Below are 24,761 nucleotides of genomic sequence, written 5' to 3'. Positions count from 1 at the left end.
ACAGCAATATAACCAACGATAATAACTAATGACCTTATAACCCACATAAAATTAGGTAGGTATACCTACCATAGATATACCATACCATCAAAGGTTGCCTGGTGGAGATTGTACTGAGCAATAAGGCCACCTTTGCATACAACTGTTTTTGGTTTTTAGTTTCTTTGTTTTGTTTGGTTATTTCATGTTTTGTTTGCAATAAAGTTTTTATTTATCTATCTGTTTATTTCTATTTGTTCAATTTATTTATCTTTCTATCTATCAATATTCATAAGAAACCTTTTACAGATTACGCTCTACACCGATGCTGTACCTAGCGAGTCTCTGTGAAACTATTGCGGCAGCTTGACGATAGCGAAATATTTTTATTTAGAATTTTTTATTGCACACACAAACATATATATTATATGCATACAGAAAACACAGAAGAAACTATACAGGCAATGGCGGCCTTATTGCCAAAGCAATCTCTTACAGGCAACCCATGCAGAGTGCGGGATGGGGCACAAAGAAAAATTAAACTTATAATAGGTAGGTACATATTACAAAGGTACCAAATAGAATACTCAATTAAAATTAAGTAGTTACCTACTTACTACCTAGAACCACTCACATGACTGTATTGGTCGTAAATTATAAAATTATATTTCAAACGTAACGGATAATATATCGGAAAGTTTTGATTGATAACGAAACGCTTACAATAAACATCGATTAGGTACTTCCAGAATAGTCAGGACATTGCACTAGTTCAATAAATTAGTGTTATCTGATATCTTATTACCTAAGTATATGCAGAAACAATCATCTCTGTACATAATTAAGTTGGTATATTGCATAGAACCTGTTTAGACTTAATCGTTGTACGTCATGGCTAATTGAGAGGTCAAAAGGTAATGATAAAGATTCCAATAGGCACGGTAATATTATGTATCAGTATTCCAACTTCATACAAACGGACGAAACGCGAGCTATACCTACGCACCTCGATGTCGGCAGGCGCTCGACACGCAGACAGTCGCGACTGTGCCGCAGTGACGAACGGGCGGTGTTTTGTTTTTCTAACAATAACCGCGCGATTTTTTCGTTGTATGTGAAACCCGATCAAAGAAGCCACAATTTCAGCTCAGAATGTCGGTATTTAAGGTACCGGGACTACAATAAGATTAATTCGCAAATTTTTTGATTGTACCCAGCGATGATTTTGTGGAATATATAGAAAAATGAAGAAAATATTCCGAACTTCATTTAAAACCAAATATATAAATTGTAAAGTAGCTGTAGGTATCTATAACCAATTAAAAGATATTCATTTTTCTTCATCTTGTCCATGTTTCCCAAAACAATTTTTAATTAAAAGCTTTATATTAGAATGCGGATTTTTTAAACTTTAAAATTTAATAATTCGTAACGTTCGTTTAATTTCCTACGTCTCAGTCGAGGCGCAAATATTTTTCGGTCTCAAATGTATAAGACCGATTTGTTATTCAATCATAAACATGGTTTTTTAATTAAATCTACCAATCAAAAACAACACGCATTTTTATTGAACATTTGCTATGCAATTCACAAAGTATTTTATTTGTTTATATGTATAAAAAAAGTATATTTACAATCACAAAACTAGATGGAAACACAAAGTAGGCAAGTGTAATTAAACTGCTGGAGGCGGGCAGCCCTACCGCATGTTTACGTACCGCGCAGCTGTAGGTATCTATTTCAAAGATACGGCCGAGTTAGAATACTGTATAGATAATATTACCGTGCAATAGGTCTATTAGATAGGTCGATTCCGGAAAGCCTGTATAAATCATTATTTACAATCGCATATTTATGATTGGCTGAATTTATGGTATACTTGTTGCAAATATGCATTGTAGCCAATAGGTATTGAACAAGTGTCGGCCAATCAGAGATGATTGCGATCGTCACACTATAGTGAAACAGTGGGTTTAAATAAAAAGAGCAAATCAGTATAATCGCCCAAATTTATTATGTCACTTCACTAAACACACTAATACAAATCACTCATTGCTTTATTACTATTGTTACTTTGTTACTATTTATATAATTTACACTTGTTTACACAAATGGACATAGTTTCAGCTTACAATGCGTACGATAGAACAATAATCCTAAAAGTGAGCTCGCATAGCTTTATATGGCGTTATCCCCACCGAAGGCATTCGGCAGTGGTGGCGGAGTTGCGTTCGGCTGTCAATGGCGCTGGCGTTGATTGGCTGTCATGGCGGCAGTAGGCTATGATTGGCCGTCTTGGCGGTTATCGGCTGTAACAGGCGGTGATTGGCCAGCTTGGCTTGACTCGGATAGTCTGGTTGGCGTTGGCGCGTTGCGATTGGCTGAGGCGGCGTGGCGTTACATTCGGCCGTCCTGAAACAATGAATTGCTCCCGCAATGGGAAAATGCTTGGTTAGCTTTCTGGTAGACAATAGCTCAACAAGGTCTTCGGTTTCAAGTTATTTATCAGAACAGTTAGCACTGTTGGATATAAGAGCCGTAGGCGCTGTGATATGGCTTTAAAGAGTCTGCTCAGGCATGTACAAGCTTCGTAGCCTCGAAACCCCTTAACACTTCGAGTTCTCTTAATGCCTACCAGCTTGGTTACGAAAATGAACCTGAGTAAATGCTATCAGTGTTTACTTCTATCGCAATGCTTGTGGGAACTTGCCACTAAATAACTAAATTCCTTTGTTATAATTAAATGAAATATTAATTTTGTCAGTTACATTATCTAGTTAGCTTTATCCTATCGCTTGCTATTCTTTACCGAGCATTTGCCTTGTTACGCATAACCATCCCGAGTTCGCTAATTTTACATTAATAGTAACATGGCATCGTGACCTAGGTAAATACCAAATTATGGATATCACATTCATTGAGAGTATTGTCAGTAGTCCAAATAATATCAGTTAACAGTTTGTCCAATCATTTTATTCGCAGTTTCGCTAGGACCTGTGGCACAACGCGTTTAACATGGTCTGGTTAGTGCTTGGCTTGGCTTGACTAGGCACTTGGCTCGTGGTAGTATCATGGAGGTCAAAACATACCTAACTATTAATCAGTCGACACTCGGAAACTCTAAAATGTCTACTAGTAAAAGCATTCTTATGCTCACTTTATAAGTTTACTAGGATGTCCAAATAAGGCAAATTATGTATAATATTCTACGAAACTGATCGTTTTCGGCTAATTACAAATTTTGCAAAAGCATCTGTAATAATCAAATTGTACCTACACTACTGATGAGCGATATCCTTTCGCTGTCTTACAAAATGGTTTTACAAAATGTGGTCAGTATGAAATCTACAAAATTCTAATCCAATGCCATTGGTCTGTGATCTAAACTGCAATCTTATCTACTTTAAAACCAAGACGTAAACAAAAGAACATTATTTAATTTATAAATTATTATCGTTTTCAGTTGTACTATTTTTCCACGTTTTACTTTAGAGACATTTTTGAAAGAAAAACCGTCAACAGACTGGCTTGTAGAAAGGAAAATAGCTTGTAAATAGCTTCTCGTGAAGCTGTGAATGCTATTATTCTGACTTGAAAAGGAATCTCACTTAAATCCTTGCAGGGAGATCTCTCAACGAGCAACGAGATGAAAGTACTCCTATCGAAAGTAAAACTTGGCTTTCGAAAGTAAAAATTGGCTACCGAAAGTAAAACTTGGCTATTGAAAGTAAAACTTGGCTATTGAAAGTAAAACTTGGCTATTGAAAGTAAAACTTGGCTACAGAAAGTAAGACCTGGCTGCAGAAAGTAAGACCTGGCTGCAGAAAGTAAGACTTGGCTGCAGAAAGTAAGACTTGGCTGCAGAAAGTAAGACTTGGCTGCAGAAAGTAAGACCTGGCTGCAGAAAGTAAGACCTGGCTGCAGAAAGTAAGACCTGGCTGCAGAAAGTAAGACTTGGCTGCAGAAAGTAAGACTTGGCTGCAGAAAGTAAGACTTGGCTGCAGAAAGTAAGACTTGGCTGCAGAAAGTAAGACTTGGCTGCAGAAAGTAAGACTTGGCTGCAGAAAGTAAGACTTGGCACTTGTCTTCACTTCGGCATCTATGTAATTCCGAAAACAGTTCACGATTGAATTTAGGTAATACAGGATCATCAGTCAAATAACAGTTTTCTATTCCCTACTATGTAAGCTACATAACCAGGCAGGCATACTAACACCAACTGAACTCAAGATATTATGTAAAACGTCAGTCTAGTCGGCTTAGTGAAAATTCTTACGGTACGTCCGGTCCACCTGACTAACAATGAACGGCACAAAGCTATATCATGGTTATAATTAAAAGTGCCACTTGAACTTTCTACTTACATTATGATTGGACCGACAATCTTAAGGTAGAATGATGAAATTGACTCGATTGAAAGTTGGCAAAAGTACGTAACATACATGCTGCCTACAAGCACTACTTTTTTTCTAAAATGACAAAAGCATTATCAAAATCATAAGGATATCTAACTGGTAATAGTTATTATTACGTTTCCTCCAAGTGCCCAATTCTGCCTACATTACACTACCTATTTGTATTTACTCTTTTATACGCTGTGCCACTGGCTTGTATATTATACGAGACAGTTCCAAAGCCGTGAGTAAGATCTACTTACTATGCTCTCAATCATTCAAAGAATGTGATTTAAACTACAAGTTACAACACGTACAGACTTCATAAACACTAACTTTTAGTAAAAATAAAAGAACAGTCATACCATACAGCATAAACGCTTAACAGCGCTTATGTCACCCCAAATAGGCAACAATGCGGCGGCTTATAGATACCCATTGGCCGCAACCCTGCATCGTTAGCGCGCCGCGATGTGGTGCCTCGCAGTGACGCGCTCGGCATCAGGCACACAGCACACAGCAAAGCATCAGTGGTGACCATCGTAGGCGATGACGTTTGCACTTCACGAACTCACCAAAAATTCCGAGAAAAGAAAGATAAACACAATATTATTGTTTGACTACAAGTAGCTCCCAGTCGATTCATAAAGTACGTCTGCCCCAATTATGAAGATCTATATTCATATTACATAACAATCATATAACCACATGAAAATCAATTTCACAAGAAACTCAAAAGTGAACATCATAAAACAATTCGATTTTACATTCAAATTGCGATCGCCATGCTATAATTATGCAAAACTGGATTTGAGCACACTGAAAGTGTTCATCAACCGATTCTGACGTAAATGATATTATTGTACCCTTAAAAATAATTTACAGGTACCCCACACGTACCCCGTGTTGTCTGTATGACTGCAGCGGGAATATCACCGACGACGCGAAAAAAATAACCTTAAAGGTTTATAGAACCTTATACTATAACTGAGCCTTGTGCAAATAAAAACACTAATAGCGTCAAAGCTTGTTTCTTGAAAACTTCTGGTTGAAATTTGCGGGTAGTCTGAGAACTATTGTTACCATCCGATATACTAGATCTTTTTTTTTTTAAATTAATTCCTGATCAGTATGTATTTGTGTCAGTTCATAACCACTCAACAATTTTAACCGATTTTGATAAATGATACGTCATTCGTCTTGATGGCGTGTGTGTCAATGGATATATAAAATTCTTTAAACAATCAATGTGGTGGATTTTATACGATTTAATGTAAGAGCCGAAAAATATGCAGCGCAAACTGCAGTCGGGAGTTTTTATTTTTTATTATTTAACTTATTGAATTACTTGTTAACTTTTTCGTACCGGTAGCACTTGGTCATAATTTCCACATACTGGAAAGCACTACTACTAACCCACTAAGTACGTTTTCTAGAATTAAACTGCGAATTCAAATTGCGGGTATCTCGGCGAGATGCAACGTGAAAAGTGGATGGTTGAACGGGTTTTTACCTGATTCGATAAAAAGTTGACTAAATCAATCGGTTGCAATTTTAGCATTAGTATTCACCGCCATTATTTCATCAGTTATATATATACAACACGTGTATTTTTGTTAGGAAAACTATAAATAAAACAATACACACAAATATCACATTTACAAAAATTAAAACTAAAACTCGTCGAGCTAGTTACCTTGCCTTACCCAAAACTAGAACAATTTATGGCAGAAAAACCCTTACCTATGAAGGAGCTAAACTGTACATCAAAATACCTGCACACATAAAAAAATGTACACTCATTCAATCCATTTAAAACTGAATTAGCTGCTCACACTATGAGTAATGCGAATTACTTCAACAAATGCGCTGAATGAGTACTTAATTAAATGGCGAATATTGTAAACTTTATTTTCTTAGAATTAAGTTCTTATGTAAATGACTTTTTTGTTTTTATGAGAATTAAACATCTTTAAACCTAAACCTTTATTTGACGGTCAGATATGCCACAAATTATAGTTATATTTATCTTCAGCTATCACTCAAACCATTCACTATCCGCGAGCGTATAATGACCACCTATCATAACCCGCGTGCTGTAATACTAATTTCATAACCTCAAACAGGGTGTTAGCAATATTAACCTTTCACGGTCATCTCATCAGTAGAGGTTACAAACACGATCAACCTCATTACACTATGCATCAATATCATTAAAAACGGGATTAGAAATGGAATAATGGATGGATCATACCTCAGTTATTACGCGTAGAAGTTGAGGGTAGGTTGCCATCGGGCGTAGAAACCATGCACGCTGCAGATGAATGTACCTCCGGTTCAAAACTCTTCTAAGGACCTTCCGGGCCCCAGAAGTGGACGATCTTCATTGTCGCTTTATTTTTACACGATGATTCGTTTCATCCTTGCGGATGAACAAAGTAGATGGCATGTCTTTGCCGACTCGTTAATTGGCGCGATTATGCATCATAACTTTCTTTATTAATCCCACTTCTGAGATGAAACAGTGGGTTTAAATAAAAAGAGCAAATCAGTATAATCGCCCAAATTTATTATGTCACTTCACTAAACACACTAATACAAATCACTCATTGCTTTATTACTATTGTTACTTTGTTACTATTTATATAATTTACACTTGTTTACACAAATGGACATAGTTTCAGCTTACAATGCGTACGATAGAACAATAATCCTAAAAGTGAGCTCGCATAGCTTTATATGGCGTTATCCCCACCGAAGGCATTCGGCAGTGGTGGCGGAGTTGCGTTCGGCTGTCAATGGCGCTGGCGTTGATTGGCTGTCATGGCGGCAGTAGGCTATGATTGGCCGTCTTGGCGGTTATCGGCTGTAACAGGCGGTGATTGGCCAGCTTGGCTTGACTCGGATAGTCTGGTTGGCGTTGGCGCGTTGCGATTGGCTGAGGCGGCGTGGCGTTACATTAGCTTTCTTTTTACAGGAATCGAGCCCCTGAACTACCTACGCATTACAAAAGTTGAAGATGAATATGGTAAATCTACCTACTCTACAGGACACAGGTTCAGGATACCCGTAGTTATTTAGGCGGTAGGCTCTGGGCTACCGGGTCTATTTTTGTATGTTTTGTAACACGCATCCATATTGTAGTCTTTGCACGCATCGAGCCTCAGATGACCGAACTTGTATATAATTGAGTTTCAAACTATAGTGCGTTTCATCGAACAGTACCTATGGCGTTATGTTGGCTCCCCTGTCTGTCCAAGTCATTGGCACCATATTTGCATAAGAAGACGCAGATTTCGTTTATTTTCATTTGATTTTCCTGAATGAATGAAATGAAAATCAAATTTAAAAAACAAAATCTGCGTCTTCTCATGCCAATGACCACCCAACAGACAGGGGAGCCAACTTAACGCCATAGGTACTATACGATGAAACGCACTAATTATACATTCTACTCTATGGTTTTAACTTTCGTAATGAGAAGGTGAGAAACCATACAGATAATGCCAAGAAACAAATTATTGTACAACTTAGCATCATCGAGAGCAGTACGTGCAGCAGCTATCCGGTTCGAAGGACCGTCTATGTAACGGGATATGGCATGGCTGGATGAGAAATAAAATTGGGTGATTGCGCTATCGAGTTAGAACTGGGTGAATACAAGCTGACTAAAGTTTGAACCTCATCAAAATAATTATGAGATTGTTTTGAAATGAATGTGGTGTGTATTACAAAACAGAGAAATTGAACCTCAGATTAGATATAAAGTTATTAACGTAAAATGGAACGTAGGTTCTTATCACTGTCACTCCGTTTGAGATTTTGAGAAGTTATGTCATTTTGACGTTGACTTGACTTTGACATTTCATTTTGGAAGCTCTCGCGATTGGGAGAGTGCGAAATTATCGCCGATTTTGATTTTCTAATTTATTTTTTCTTGTGAAAATCAACATAGATATAAACGTGTTTATAATCGAATTTAAGTGCATAGATATTATATTATTAGCTGGTAATTCCATTTTCTTTTATACCATACATTATTGGATTATATCATGTGCAGATAGTATGTACTTTGGAATCAATACTCGAATAGCAAGTGAGCTTGGATTTTATTGGATTTAATATTGAACAAACTTGTTACAATGAGAAGGAGTTTTGCTTAGTGGACGCCAGGGTGAAGTCAAACAGTAATTATGCTTTTCACGCCGATTTACATCGCAATGACTTTCATAAAGACCTGGCGTATTCGCTCATTTAGAGCTCGTTTGTTGGAATTTCTAAGTGGTAATACGAGTGTCGCCTTTTGTAAAGTACCTGAAAATGCTGCAGGTAAGAAATTTTTCATATTCTTAGTCCAAACTAAATGCAACTCCTCAGGCCTTAGTCTACCCTTTAGTGTTCTGTTGTGTTTAGATTTTATCTCACCTTATTACTTACTAACTTAAGTAAATAAAATTTTAGGTACCTAACATAAATTTTTGTTTCATTAATACTTATTTGTTTACTCCTAGAGTCAAGGTATAATATTAGTAGCTGGGTAGAATTATTATATAATTCAGTATTCTTCCTTATACCATTAGGCTTCCTTGTAAGAAAATGAAAATAATATTCTCATTTTATGTTAAAAATAGCATTTAAATAAAATGATTGATGCATTTATTTAAAGAGGAATGTAGTATTACAGAAACTAGAGCATTATAGGGTGACAAGATTTGCACTTTTCAGAAACCCCTACACTCAGTTCAAAGTTATGTATAAATCCAAAGAATGCATACTTGTGTGACCTCCTCGACTACACCAATGCATCTAGGATATGCAGTATGAAGCCCACTCAATGTATAGAAGTCACTGACTGGGTGTCCTGTGCTGGAGGCCTGCCATTGGGATCTGGAGACTCAACAGTGGAATCTGATCTCAATGTTGAAGTGTTGTTTGAATGTGAAATGGACCCTCATGAAGAAAGCTCCTATCATGATATAGTTACAGTAAGGAAAATTGATCTTTCTTATTGAATTAAAATACAAGTAATTAATTATGTTGTTGATTTCAAATTATTTAGGGTTGATTTAGGGGCAGCAAATCAGTGCGAATTTCTAAAATTTAACTCAGCATATTGACTTCCATCTTCACTATGTAAAACACAAACTTTTTGCTCAGATGCAAGATTCTCGGGAATTCGTGTGATTTTTATTTCATTTTATTTCTTGGCTGAAACTGGAGCTTTAGATGTGGAGATATAGGTCAATATGCTGTGTTAAATTTTAGAAATTCGCTTCAATTCACTGCTGGTATAAATATCGACTACTGCTAAAAACTTTTTTTTAGCTGGGTGTGCGGAAACTGGAAACTGGAAATTTGTTCCAATCCCCACCTCACGAAATCTGAGTAAAGAGTTTGCTTTGGCTCTGTGACATTATTATAGGTGCACATTGCCATAATTCCACTTCAACATCACACTCACACACGATGGGGGGACAGTGGGGAAAATCTGAGCATATGGAGTCCTATCCACACTGATATGACAATACTCCTAACATTTCAATATGACACATACCTACTTAGAGCAATTTTGCTAGGCTTGTTTTTTTTTTGATAGACAAAAAGTTTCGCTAGTACCTACAATTGACTGCTAACTGCTGAACCCTCATCTTGAGATAAACAATTTTTAGCTCTTGATTAGATTTGGCAATTATAATTTTTTAATTTTTCAATTCTTGCTTAGTGACCCTTATCACTACAAGATAAATGTAGCTAATGGGTGAAATAAGTAAATTATTTTTGCAGAGTTTAAAGTAAATATTGCATTTTTCATTTTATCTTGTATGTATTACAGTTTAAAAATAAAACCAAGGTATTAGGTATTCTACTCTCTAATAAGTACAATCTATTTAATTATATAAATCTTGTCATGGAGTGGACTTCATTCAATCAGTGGGTTTATTTTTATCACTGATTATGTAATGTTAAATGAATAATTGCAAGTGCAACATCTGAGTATGACTGCTATTTATTATTGAGTACCTGATTGCCATGACTTTGTCCATGTGGATTTTAAAATACGGTGAGAGCTTTTTGATTTTCCAGGATGGAAAGTAGCCTATATGTAACACTCCAGGTCTAACTTTATCCATTCAAAAATTGAAGCCCAAACCAATAAACAAGTACACTTTCGCATTTATAATATGGATAGTGATTATCTACTGCTCTTTATTATTGAACTAACAATCGACCCTGGCGTAGGGCAGGTAACCAAAGCACCTATCCACAGATTTTCAGTTGCCTTTTGAATTATATTTTGGTATAGTGATGTCCTATTTTTGATTTTCGACGACTTTTTTAAGTATATATTATATTCTTTCATTATATAAAAATCTAGAGTGGAGAGACTTTGTATTACAATAATTTTATTATCACTAACACCTATACTGTACTATTGTAAAAGTAAACAGTGACACTATCACATTTTATAATATTAAGGGATAGTCCAAAGAAGTTTTTTTTTTCAAAAGTTGAAAAGATGCTGTAAAGTAATGTAACCTACAATGAACCTTTTTGAAAATGTATTATTGTTCTAGCTGGAATCTATGGGCCAGCCTGTAGCCTGGAAAGCAGGATCACATCTGGCGATAGTGTTGAAGACAAATATTGAAAACCTAAGTGTTGTTGGCTTCCATTTTGTTGGAGGAGAGTTTATTATAGATCACAAATTACCAGTTGTTAGAATACAAAGTATGTATCGTTACTTTAAATAATAATTAATCAATGAGAGTTATTTAAACTTTTTTTATTTATTTATAGACTAGCGCTTGGCTGCAATCAGACCTGCTGGCAATGGGGATGATGCAGCCTAAGATGGAGTGCGCTTGTCTAGAAGATACCCTACCCTGTGATTCACTTTTGACTTAAACCCCATATTAAAAGTGGAGGGGAAAAATGATGCCTAAAGTGCGTTTTAATATCCTATCGGTTCGGATTAGAAACGAGGAAGCAAATCGCTTCGTACGTGTCCGTGGAATTTTAACTATGTAGGTACGGATGCAGATCTTGACGATGCATTATGGTACGATGGTCGAAAGGTGAAGAAGGCACCAGGTCAAAAAGTTTTTGGGCACATTCTCCAGAATATGTTTGCTCTAGAAATGTATTAGCAAGTTTTGAATTAGGTGCTATTTTGTTTTTAATTATCGGCCCGATAAAGCTGCTTATACTCGTAATATGTTAGGTAGGTAGGTGCATAATATAATATCATGTGTAACATGTAGCTTTAATTATTCAAACAAGATTGTATCAAGCCTGGCACATGTCCAGTACTAACAAATTCCATATGATTGTTTATGTACTTTGATTAAAAATTCAATACCTAATAATAATCAGCTATTATACAACTGGTATTAAATATAAAAATAACATACAACTATGCAGCAATATAGCTCTATTACAATTAGTGCAACAATATGACCTAATAATAATTATTATTTGTTATAAAAGTATGTATAGATAAAGCAAGCAGTTAATTTTTTTTAACGTTTTAGCTGTTCAAATATCTGGAGAACCAAATAAAGCAACAGATCTATCAATGAGAGGTCTTCGTAGTGAAATACAAGCCAGCTTAAAGCAATCTCATGAACAGTTCCAATGGCCAGTCCACGCGGCTCTCTTAAGAAAATTATCCAAAGTTGTTGATATCAAATCTGATAGGAGAAATGGCGTAGAAATGAATGGCGGAAGTGACCAAATTGACACAACATCTGTAGGTAGAAGAAATGTTACCCTCACGGATGTTAGTACGATCACAACCAAATCCCTCTCAGATGATCAAGATGAGCCACCAAAACAGAAAGAACCAGAAAGTTCCGAACCAGTATCACAGATCGAGGTAAAATTCTCAAAACAGTCCCCAGTCAAAATAACACAAACCATTACAGAAAGTACAAGTACAATACGTAAATCCCCGGAAAAGAAACTTGGGAAGTCACCTGAAAAAGTTCTAGGTAAATCGCCAGAAAGAAAACTTACAGTTCCTGAGGGTGAAGAATTAGTGGTTGAAAATGTTACTGTCGAAATCCAACACAACATAACACCAAAGAAGTCTAGTCTCAAATTAGATTTGAAAAAGGGAACGAGTCAACTCTCTTCTTCATTGCTCAATATTTCAAGTCAAATAAAATCGATAACGACTCATAAAAGGGTAGTCAGCACGACCGCTCCGAAGAGACCTCAGAGTCAAATGGAAGTGACAACACAAATCAAAGAGGAAACGCCGAAAAGCTCGCCTTCTCAAATGACGCCAAAGTCCACAAAAAGTTCCCGTCCATTAGTGAATACTAAATCACCAAATGTATTAATCTATTCAGATAGTATAGTGGCTAGAGACAATCTAGAAGCATCTTTGAGAAAAGTATTAGACTGTGATAGGTAAGTGTAAAGGTGTGTCCTAATGAGTAGACATGATAATTAATTGTAGCTGTATTTATGCAATACTTACAAATTGTGGTACCTTTAGCTATGGGTTTTATCGGGTATTGGGTAGGGACTAGGGTTTCGTCAGAATTTGACTTTATGGACCTCGAAAATAGATAGAAATTCTTAGGGATATACATTTAGAGTTTGATATTATTTACATCAAAGCAAACCTTATAATGTACTGTTTTAAAATCATTTTCTCAAGATTATCAAATTTACGAACTTTGCAATCATTGTTTTGGCTGTATTTATTGCACATAATTTGTTGTGTATTTAGGCCAACAGCCAACAGTCGAAACGATTGCGATTATTGCATTAACAAACTTAGTTTTGATCAATTAATGGCTACTCCTTCAACAAACTTAAGAGTTGATTTGTTTGTTTGTTGTTGATAGGGTATCAGTGATGATAATGATGACGGTGTATTTGCTAACGGTAAGCTCTTGCCTAGAACTCAGCTTCTAGGCAAGGGCTCTAATTTACTTGTAAAGCTACGCGTGTACAGTGAAAGGCCGTAAGTCGTTTAGCACCTTAATGATCATATTCGCGTGGTACGATTATGTACATGCGTTAGGTGTGTTTGGCATGTTTATAGAAAAAGGTCATAAATGCGACAGATTTTTGATGAAATAGTTTCGCGGAATTGCTTCTTGAATTCTGAGGCCAACCATACATATAGAAAGGTCTGTGTTTATTTTTTCGCTATTATAAGTTGCAAGTTGCAACGCTTAAGCGCCGGCCACACAGGCCGCGTATGCGTCGCGTAAGCGTAGACATAGCGCGTACCATTGCGTTGTAATGTATGGAACTGTATGAGACATGGCATACCGCTTGCGTGGCGTGAACGTTTGCGTAGGCGTAATTAGTGCAGTTATGTCTATGGATTCACGCGTGTCACAAGCAAGTGTCACGTGTACGTGCTTGGTGTGAATCGGTTTTTAACGTTCCAGGTACACAGTGTACAGTGTAACGCCGGAGACGCTGTGCGCGGGCGCGTGGCGTGGGCGTGCGGCGCTGGTGGCGGTGGCGGGCTGCGCGGGGCGCGCGGCGCCGCTGCTGCTGGCGCACCTGCTGGACGGCGGCCGGCTGCTGGGGCTCTGCACCGACCTGCTTCACACCGTGTTGCCGCACTACAAGACTGCTGAGGTACGTGTCAAACATTATAACCCTCTCGTGTTTCACGCATCCTCCTACATCCTGGACTTTAAGCACCTCCTCTGATCACTCGAGTCTCGAAGTATATCGATTAGGTCCAGTCAAAGGCCATAAGTCGTTTAACACCTCAATGATCATATTCGCTTGGCATGATTATGCACATGCGTTTATGGTGTGTGTAGAGAAAGGTCATAAGTGCGATAGGTTTTTGATGCAATAGTTTCGCAAAATTGCTACTCGAATTCTGAGGCCTACCGTGTGCCGTAGGTACATCCGATGTCAACATAATGACAGACAATGATGGTTCAATTTTATTAAATCATAAATCATTTGATACAAATATTCGTTATTGGCTGAGTGGAAGATTGTTCGCTGTGTTAGGAATATAATCGTGTATATATGTGTTTCCGTTAGAAAGGCTCCCAACCCGACAAAACCAATTTAACATTCGGTAATACAAAATTTAGGCTATAATACCTACAAATTAAATTATTACAACACAGCTGCAAAAAAAAACCTCATTCGTTAATCTACTTCACAATCTTAGAATATTCACAATAAAAAGTATATTAATCATATGCGAAATTTTAACGTTACAGATTAGAGAAAACGAAGTAGTGCAATTTTCCTATGACAAGTGGAAGTCAGTTAAGATGAAACACCATATATTCTGCTACCAAGCATCGCCTGCTAAGAAACAGTTTTCAACAGAAAGTGATAGACAGTAAGTACATAATATTTATGTCAATAGGTATCCCATTTATATGTTTTAACTGTTAGATAAATGTGGAATTTTCTATTTAGAGTAACTTCTAAAAACATTGAGTGTGCTTTACCTATTAAAATAGTTTTTCTTTGTAATTTATGTGTCAAGGGTTTTGCGCGTTTACATAACTGTGTGGTTTTAGGTACCTATATGTTAATTCACACTCAATTAGCGATGCACTGCTTATCTTAAAAGGTTGGTGTTAACAAGATGTTGACATGTGCACAAAAAGTTCAGAATACTGTATCATAAGTTATGGACTATTCACGTAACTTAAGTTCACGTAATAGTCCGTTTAAAGTTAGCATCTGCGATATGTGGAATATGCGTTAGATACGTTTTCTCTGGAACGAAGACCAAACATACAGAAATATGTAGAACAATTGGGTTTCTGAAAAATGACGTGATAACATCAAGTCATCCATTATCCATATCCATTATCCATTCTTTCATCTATACTCCATAATATCCACACTATGTCATAAATGCGTCTGTGTGAAAAAAAGTGTGTCTGTTTGTAGTGATACTTACTCTGTGTCTAGAGATACTTAGCTTACATCCCGAACAAGGACATAAACTATTTTTGGTCCCGAAAAATCACAGAGTTAACACAGGATTTATGAAATCTTAATCCATGTGGATGTACTTGCGGGGATCATCTAATTGGTACAGAGTTAGCATACAACCTGGAGATGGACATAGTCTATTTTCTATCCCGGAAAATAAAGAGTTCCTGCGGGATCCGTAAAAAACCTAAATCCACGCAAACTTCGTGGGCAATATCCAATTTCTCAATAATCCGAGTCGAGCTCTCCACTCTGAGGTTCCACTTCAGTCAAACTGCGCCCATGGCCTGAATTCTTATGATGATGTCAGTCGCGTATACTTTTATACATTGTATGCTATAATTATTCTACTTTACTATAAAATACCATACTATTGTGTGCTGTCAGCCTCGTAGAGTAGAATAGAATGCAATATATTTTTATTCAAATAAACTTTTACAATTGCTTCTGAATTTTGAAATTTACCACTGGTTCGGAATGCCGTTCCTACCGAGAAGAACCAGCAAGAAACTCGCCTCGGCTAGTACAAATAGTACGCGACCACAGTACGCGACAGACATCAGCTCGTAAGTTTGGCCTGAGTTCACTCTACGCTACCGAACCTATGCAAAGGAATCCTGTACAGACTCTCTTACTCCATACTACTTAGATCTTTTAGTCTACAGCCATGCTGCGTGCCTTCTTTAAACATATTTCTATACAGTTTTATTGTATCAGCCAAATTGTAATTAGAAAAGTAATACATTGATTGGTTTTCCAGAGCCAGTCAGGACGCTAATATGTGTTGGTACGCATTTACACCCTATTCCGAGTAAGCAGGCACTGGCTTATTATTTTGCCTTAAATGCCGCTATAACGCGTTTTGTTTACGTTCTCGATGTTTAGTGCAGTTTGCCAGATTTCATATTATTCTCTTCTTTATTCATCTTCTTTCACTCATAAAATTATCAAGGGTGGATGTTTGATAGTTGAATCTTGTATCGTTGCTGTATGGTTGGTATGTGTATAATTTTATATAGAACATAGATGTTAATATTGATTTATGTCGCTTTTACTTAGATAATTATATAATAAGTGGCTACTTTACTAATTACTAAATAGCTAGTTTTGAAGTGTAGTATCGCTCAGTTATTGGCATGTGCAAATCTATTTTCTTTTTTACAATAATCAATACTTACTTTTTTTGACAGAAATTTTATTCGAAATTATTTTATTTTATCGAAATATACAATTATTGATACTAAGAATCTAGAAATGCATACATTCTATTTTGAGTTTAATAGTTCTAGATCTAGTAGGATGAAGAAATAAATTTTTGAGTTAATTTGTTCCTTTAAACACGATTTAAATAACATTTTGTATGATTGCTTGCCTTGAGTAAAACTATTGTCTCTCACAATCACAATGATTTGTCAAGAAAAACTAACTAATGTAGCCCTAATATGAATGTATATGGTTTACTAGGCCTTCGAAATATACTGGGCATCCTGGTCATGAGCTCGATATCCAGGTGTTGGCCTCGGAAGAGACGTGGCGCACTCCGTCCCTGCTGCAGGCTACTGACCTAACAAACAATGGTGTTGCCATATTCTCACAGGTATAAGCTTATCATATTACTATTATTCTACTAACTTCATACCTACGACTTACCCGTACTTTACTAGTCTTGTCAGATAGACCGGTTCGGAGGTTGTGGTGGCAGAAGTTTTTTTTATTCAAGTTAGTCCTTGGCTGCAATCTCACCTGGTGGTAAGTGATGCAATCATTATCAAGTATGCTGCCACTCGAAAAAGCACACAAACAGAGCTAGCTCATCGACTGCTCGAGCCCAAAATAGCAGCCAATTGGCTGCTCTTAATATTTCACACTGAGGTTAAAATCTATAGACCGCACTTTTACTTTGTCTTTTAAACTTAAGTTTCAGATAAGACGAGACCGATATATGCCAGCTGTATAACGCTGTCTCGTTTTAACAATGTCTTAAGTCTGAGCAAAGTCAAAGTGCACTCTATAGATCTCAGCCTGAGTGTATTGGCAGCATACTTGATCATCCTTACCATAAAGAAAATAAACCTTATTTCAATGTCCTAAAACTGAATTTTAAATACTATCAAAAGCTCCCAAGCTCCAGTAATTTTTCCTGATTTGAAAACATGGCCTTGACATTGTAATATAAAACAATTTTCTAGATACATCTAGAAGCCGATCCTTGCGACTATCTCGGCGAAGAAGGGATCAGAAGCAACGAAGCCAGACTGGAGATCCTACACAAAATCCTAGGTGATATTCTAGGCCTCCACGTCAAAGACACCCGAGAAATCACCCAGTTAGAATACACCAGGGGTTACTTCCTTGGAAACCACGTGGTAAGAGAAAATGCAATATTTGATACTTAATCATTTCGCATCGCCATTTTTGTGTCATGGTAGCTATTGCTGAATTATGACGTTTGTGTTTTAATATCGATAGTGGATAGATAAAAATATAATCGAGGTTATGCCCGCATATATAACTTACTTATTTAATATTAAATATGCATTATTTTCTAGCCATGATATATCATAGGCTTGGACTAACGTATTGATATAGTTATATTTATATTATATTATTATTTATTATTATATTGTTTATTTATTGTTATATTTTTCACTTCGTTAGTGCCAAAACTACATTATGAAAGTTTACTAATAACTTAATTCATATTCGCTAAATACCTATACGATTTTTGTTTGACAACACACAACTAGTACCATACAAGGATATGTTTAATAGGTATTTTATTGAACAATATTAAAATGCAACGTCATAATAAATTAAGGTAAAAACTAATAAAAATAGTTGTCATGCGTACAATATAGAAGTAATATTGAATATTATGAAACTCCTCTGTTAGGCGCTTCTAGAAAACACCGTCATCTGGTATTACGAGAAAAAGCACTGAAATTGTATTTGTATGAGTATAAAACCCACTTTTGTACGTAAACCATTCAAAACCTAAGCCGTTATTTACATCCATTCCATAATACTATTTTCTATTGAATATTAGTCTGCCAATCTGCACTGGGCCAGCGTGGCAGACTATGGCCTATACCATTAAAACATTCTGAAAAAAGATCCGTGCTCAGTAATGGACCGGCAATGGTCGATCATGGCGATGATGATTGGTACACGCCTTTTTAATCCTGTATTGCTTTAAAAGTAGTGTTTACAAAACTGCAAATAGTTAAATTGCTAACACGGCGCAATAAGCGAGCTGAATTACGAAAATTGTGTTTATTTACATTACTACAATTTCAACTGTTGTGGTTATTTTTGCTGAAGCAATGCATTTTACCAATAGCAAAAAAGTGTCAGCCAATCAGAGATGATTGTCGTCACGCGTAACTCTTATTTTACTGAACCCGCTAAGACGATTGGATATTATATAAAGACGTACACACTATTTGACGCACTGATACTTTAGACGCTCCTCGAGTGGTCGATAAATCGTCATGCACTGATGTTGCTACACGCTACAACATTGCAGTTTATTTTACACTAGAATTATGATTTAAATTGTTCTAGAACAATGGGTCAAATAGAAAATAGTATAATGCACGAAGATATAATAGTATAATGGGAATTGAAGAGTACGTTTCATACATTCATTGGTTGCAAACTTAAAGTTCACTAATTACTTATCATATTTCCATAATCATATAGTCTTCAACTATGGATGGATTGAGTTTTATTTTTCCCCTTATCGTTTCTAAAATGAACCTTGTCCTCATAATCATAAGTTCCAATATCGTGGTGGTGGCACTAACAGTGGGCGGGTGTGTTTAGGGCGGATGGGAGATGCGGACGGGCGGGCCGGGCCACGTGACGGTGTGATGCCCGGTGAGCGAACGCTCGCTAATTGTATCGCTTGTGCGGAAAGAGATTTCAAGAAATTAGAAACAATGCTTACAAAGTGGTTTCAAATTGTAGTTTTTTTGCACGTATAAGCTCGTTTTTGTACGCGCGCATCTTGTATAGTTGTTCTATTTCATGAAGCTGAGCCTTAGCTAGTATTGGTGTACGCGTCGTAGTTGAGACTGACGGTGAAGATCTATAAAGCGCAGTTTGACTTTGCTCAGACTTAAGTTTCAGTTAAAACGAGACAGCCTTGCATAAGCAAGCGATATAACTGAGTACACTCCACTAAAAGTACGATTTTGACTCTAAGGCTGAAATCTGTAGAGCATACTTTGACTTTGCTCAGACTTAAGACTCGGTTAAAACGAGGTAGCGTTATATCGACATTTGTCCGACCGCTGACGATTAACGAGAAACGAGTTAAATTAAAGACTAGAAACGAGTTGGCGAGCAATGAAAAGCGACTATGTAGTTGAGATAGTGTTGTCGTTGGGCCATAAGCGAGTACAATCGTGATGATTAAAAACAGGAAATTTTCTTGAAATCTCTGAATTGTATCCATATTACGCTTGCAAATACAGATGCTAAACGCTTAGAATGCATGCAGGCCTCCTCTTTGTGTAACGTGTTTTTAGTATTGCATTCACTGTGCACAATGGCACTGATTAATATTATTTAAGCGGAATTTTATATTTTCATATGTATATATCGTGTAAACCTCTTATATTGTAAAAATTGTGTTGTGATGCTTTTGCAAGTATTGCTAGTTTCTGAAATTGATACAAAAGCTATTTTAGGAAGCTGTGATTTTAATATTGTAGCATGTTTCTTGCGCAAGATCTTTTAACCTTCTTCTAAAAATACATACGAGTATTTGAATGACAATCAAATAAATAGTAAAGTTGTAAAATTAATCCTAAATGGCTTATTGGAAAGCCTCAAATTGCTCAACTATAACGGAGTGGACGGAAATCCAAAATTTTTTGTTATAATCAAAATATGTAAAAAGATAAGTCCCGACTCACTGACTGACGCATCAAAGCCCAGCGCAAACCCTTGGACATAGAAAGACAAAGATAGACAAATAATAAGACCGGATCTTGCAAAATTCCCACGGTATAATTATATTTTCGCCGAGCAAAGCTGCGGGCGGTTGGTAGTTTTTGGAAAAACTGGCAACATGCAAGGTGTTTGTTTTTAGCAAAAGATGTCGCTAGTGGAGGAGTGGTGCAAAGCAGTGGACGGACGGCGCGTACAGAAGCTCGCTGGCTTGACGATACAATGGTGCATGCGGGACGAGGCCGCCATACAACCCCCCTCCGAGACCTTCCTCCCCGTCCACTTGTACGAGTGTCCTGAACACTTCTCCACTGTTGAATATTTTGATGTGAGTATATATTTTTAAGCCTCGATAGCTCAACGGTTGAATTCCGAAAGGTCAGCGGTTCAAACCCCACCCGTTGCACTATTTTGTCGTACCCACTCCTGGCACAAACTTTACGTTTAATTGGAAGGAAAGGGGGGTAGTAGTCATGATTAGCATGGCTAATATTCTTTAAAAACAATAAAGGAGGAGGTTCTCAATTCGTCGGAATCTTTTTTTTATTTTTTTATAATACATATCCACAATGGCATGAATATACAGTGGTGCATGCGGAACGAGGTCGCCATAAAACACCCCTCCAAGACCTTGTAGGAGTGTCTTGAATACTTCTCCACTGTTGAATATTTTATGACGAAACAATGGTTTATGCCGGACGAAGCCGCCACACAACACCCCCCCCCCCCCCCCCCCCTCCCTCCGAAACCTTCCTCCCTGTTAATTTGGTACGAATGTCCTGAAAATTTCTCTACTGTTAAATATTTCGATGTGAGTATATTCTAATAATACACACCCATAATGATTTGACGATACAGTGGTGCATGCGCGACGAGGCTGCCATACACCCATAACTAAGGCTCAATAACAAATTGAGCCCTAGCTGTTTCGAATAAAAAGATTTCATTTTATTTATTTTGTACCGCGTACCGGGTGTGAATTCGATGTAGTAAAAGCATCATTGAATGTGAAAATTTTTCTGCAGAACCTAACGTCAACCCACCTCGGGCGCGCAGTAATATACGCGGACGTGCTGTCCACCACGCTGGCAGTGATGCGCAGCCCGCTCGCGCACGGCGTGGGCGCCGTGGCGCGGCGACAGGTGGCGGCGCGGGGCCGGGGTGGCAACCACTGGATCACCACCCCGGGCCAGGCCGCCATGTCCCTGCAGGTAGGTGATGAACATCAACTAGTACACACCAATGTTCGGCTCAATTCCCCGCCAACAACGTAGCATTGACTTCGGGTGACTTTATTTACGAAACGTTCGTTGACCTCTAGAGTCAGTCAGATGTTTTATTTGCAAAATATTGTGAATTTTTGAAAATACAGAATTTTTTAATTTTTTTTTCGTAGTTTTCTATGTTATCTTATCAGTAATCATCAGTACTATCATCTGTCTCCGTTTTTGCTAGCGTTCTGGTTACACGTTGTACGAAACTAGATATAATATGTATTGCCTACATGTACAAGTTTCCAAAATACATATTATTATCAGGTGTGGCGGAAAATCTCCCCGACTTTGCCGTTAGTGCAGCACGCAGCGGCCCTAGCTGCCGTGCGCGCCGTGCGCTCGGACCCGGCCTACGACCAACTCGATATAAGGTCTGTACCGAATTCTCTTCCACAACTGAATACTTCTGCAAGTTGGTGTCTTTAATAGCTTATTGGCTAATCCAAATTCTCGAATGGAAGCTGACGTTAAGACGGTGATATGGTGGCTATCACCGCCCTTTATATCATACCGTCATTATCGATTAAAAAAAATATTCTCATGTAATTTCGAATCTTTTCAGAATAAAATGGCCTAACGACATTTACTTTGGACGCGAAACTAAAATAGGCGGTACTATCACCACTGCGAATTGTACGGGCGACGATGTTATTATCGATATAGGTACGTATAGTTCATCATTTCTTATCTAAAGTTATAAAGCCTCCATAGTTTACCATATTATAGTGTCACTGTAATGCGGCCCGGCCTTTAATGGTGGTAATTTTTTTTCTTAGGTACGGGTGTTAACATTTCGAACAGCGTCCCAACGACATGCGTTAACGATATAATAGCGGACTACAACAAAAAGCACGGTACAACACTAGCGTCGATATCGATAGAGAAGTTCCTAGCTCGATATTGTTCACAATTAGAGCGAATTTTGGAGTATATGGAAACTGAAGGCGGAGTTGATGCATTCCTTGAGCAGTACTACCAGTATTGGCTACACAGGTTAGTATCCTGTTATCTATACTACCGTACTTAATAAGGCCTCAATAGCTCAAAGTTACAGGAACGGACTGAATCCTGAAAAGTTGCCGGTTCATACCCCACCCGTTGCACTATTGTCGTACTTACTCCTAGCACAAGCTTTACTCTTAGCTGGAAGGGAAATGAGAATATTAGTCATGAATAACGTGGCTAATATCTTTAAAAAAATCAGGGTATAGTTATAGGTAAGCCCAAGGTAAACTACGATAGCTAACTTCCTGAAATCACTAGGAAGTAAAGTTGCCCTTTATCAAAAATATTTATTTTATGGTACTTGGCTAAGAATGCATTCCATAATCGTTGTTTTATGTTGTTTACAAAATATATCCTAATATTTAAGTTATTTGCTTTATTTGCAATAAATACTCAAATATTGTAGATTTGTTTCAAAGGTCATAGATTTCTAGATAATTTTTTTAAAATCCTGCTATTCCACAAAAATGAAATCTCGTGATCCCGAAAAAATGTTTAATAAGTATTACCACTGACTTAACCATATAGGTACGCTAAACATCATAGTTGTTCTTTGTTACTTACTCTGATAACTAATTGTATGTAATATCACAGTTTTGCAGTGCGGTATTCAATTTAAATAAAACCTAATATAATATTTGGTGGTTTTAACTACTCCATGTTATGTCTTCATCCGAAGTTAAGGTCTGTGGTTATTATTTTAGCGACGAGGAAATTCGCGTCCAAAGCAGTGATGGCGGCAGTCCGGTGCAAGGCACCATCAGCGGGCTGGACTCGGCTGGATGGTTGTTGGTCCGGACACACAGCGGGGACATCCGCGTCGCGCCCGACGGAAACACCTTCGACATCATGAGTGGACTTATTGCCCCTAAACTTTAAGATAAGGACCAGAAGTTATATAAATGTTTAAAGTCCAGTATGAGCCTTAAGTCTAAGCTTTGACGCCACCCATGGAGTGCAGTGAAGAACAAATCAAAGTCGGCTTTATTCACTTTGGCATAGAGTTGAAATTGGAATAATGAAAACAAAACATGGAGGAAACTCAAAGCTTAGTTTGAGTTGTTATCTAAAAAGACGCTATGCCCCGGCTCCATTCTATTCTACAGGTGTGCGTTGTGCTTTAAAGGTTGGGGTTCCTCGACGTGGCGCATACACGTAGCGCAGGAATATAAGATTACTGATAATAATATGATGAACCACCTTGAGACCGACCGCATATTATCAGAAATTGACCGTCGGAAAAAATTGTAATAGATCCCGCAGGCTGTCAGAATTTTACCGGATCGGTCGTACGCTTCTGATGTAGGTATGTACTCAGGGTGAGAGCGACAGATTGATTTCTAACAGATATTTTTTGACAAAATGCTTAAGAATACCTATAGTGCCCGTCAGCTCTAGCAAAGTTAATTCGTATATGACGGTTCACTGTTACTCCCAAGGTGCTGGCATGGCGACCTCGCACGGGAAATCACAGCGATGGCAGATCTATTTACAATTTTTTTAACTGGTTTTACGGCTCTGGGGTCTAGCCCTTTTGAGCCTATCTACTTACTAGGTGAATAAACGAGTGGCAGGGAGCCGCTGGCGTTAGACCGCAGCGTGTGTAATTCCTTATAAAAGACCTATGTTCAGCATTTGACGGCTATCGTCTCGCGACTAATAAGGACCTTAAGGGGCATGAGACACGCGAAATTCAAATTTAATTTGGGTTTTCGCAATTTGTAAACTAATACGACAACGTAGGCTAATAAAACGACTAATTTGTGAGTTATAGTCGATACTAGAGCTAATTTCTTAAACTGGACCCTTTCTAGTAAAGATTTTTATATAAACCTGTGAGGATGATACTGCCATTGGCGCAATTAAAGTACCATAAGCCTACTTTGTCGTATTAGTTTACAAATTGCGAAAAACCAAATTAAATTTGAATTTCGCGGGCAGACCCGTCGCATTCACCTTAATTAAAAGTTACTATGTTCCGGTAATGAAACTGGTCAAGGAAATGTTTATGAATTTTATGGTATGATGTAAAATTAAAAAGATCCTATTAGGTATATCAAAAATCGATCACAGTGAAATTGTTAATGTAGTATCGTAGTCTAGCGACTTTATACGAGTAGATCATATCACGTAGATGAGACAGCCGTACACTGCCAGCGCTCTTATATCGGATATGGTTAGTTTGTAATTACCGATGTCTATA

The 24,761-nt window shown here is 37.5% G+C and overlaps 1 protein-coding gene across 3 annotated transcripts; it reads left to right on the top strand.

Annotated features, from left to right (window-relative positions):
- The first annotated feature begins 8,195 nt into the window (after positions 1 to 8,195).
- On the top strand, positions 8,196 to 24,310 carry LOC123876691 (biotin--protein ligase). 3 transcript variants are annotated; one of them, XM_045922987.1, is made up of 15 exons: positions 8,196 to 8,702; positions 9,099 to 9,358; positions 10,949 to 11,102; positions 11,906 to 12,788; positions 13,787 to 13,982; positions 14,591 to 14,715; positions 16,084 to 16,110; positions 16,788 to 16,920; positions 17,513 to 17,689; positions 20,422 to 20,607; positions 21,305 to 21,490; positions 21,818 to 21,924; positions 22,116 to 22,216; positions 22,330 to 22,546; positions 23,263 to 24,310. In XM_045922987.1, exons 1-15 carry the CDS (start codon positions 8,567 to 8,569, stop codon positions 23,435 to 23,437), a joined length of 3,063 nt encoding a protein of 1,020 aa, XP_045778943.1. In that variant the 5' UTR covers positions 8,196 to 8,566; the 3' UTR covers positions 23,438 to 24,310. The 3 variants fall into 3 exon arrangements, with proteins under 3 accessions (XP_045778943.1, XP_045778942.1, XP_045778945.1); XM_045922986.1 differs by having other exon boundaries at positions 16,084 to 16,134; XM_045922989.1 differs by lacking the exon at positions 16,084 to 16,110 and having other exon boundaries at positions 8,197 to 8,702.
- The last annotated feature ends 451 nt before the right edge of the window (positions 24,311 to 24,761 follow it).

The sequence above is a fragment of the Maniola jurtina genome, chromosome 22, assembly GCF_905333055.1.
Source record: "Maniola jurtina chromosome 22, ilManJurt1.1, whole genome shotgun sequence".
Taxonomy (NCBI): domain Eukaryota; kingdom Metazoa; phylum Arthropoda; class Insecta; order Lepidoptera; family Nymphalidae; genus Maniola; species Maniola jurtina.
The sequence above is the reverse complement of the archived record's forward strand: the minus strand, read 5'-3'. Positions and strand labels throughout refer to the sequence as shown.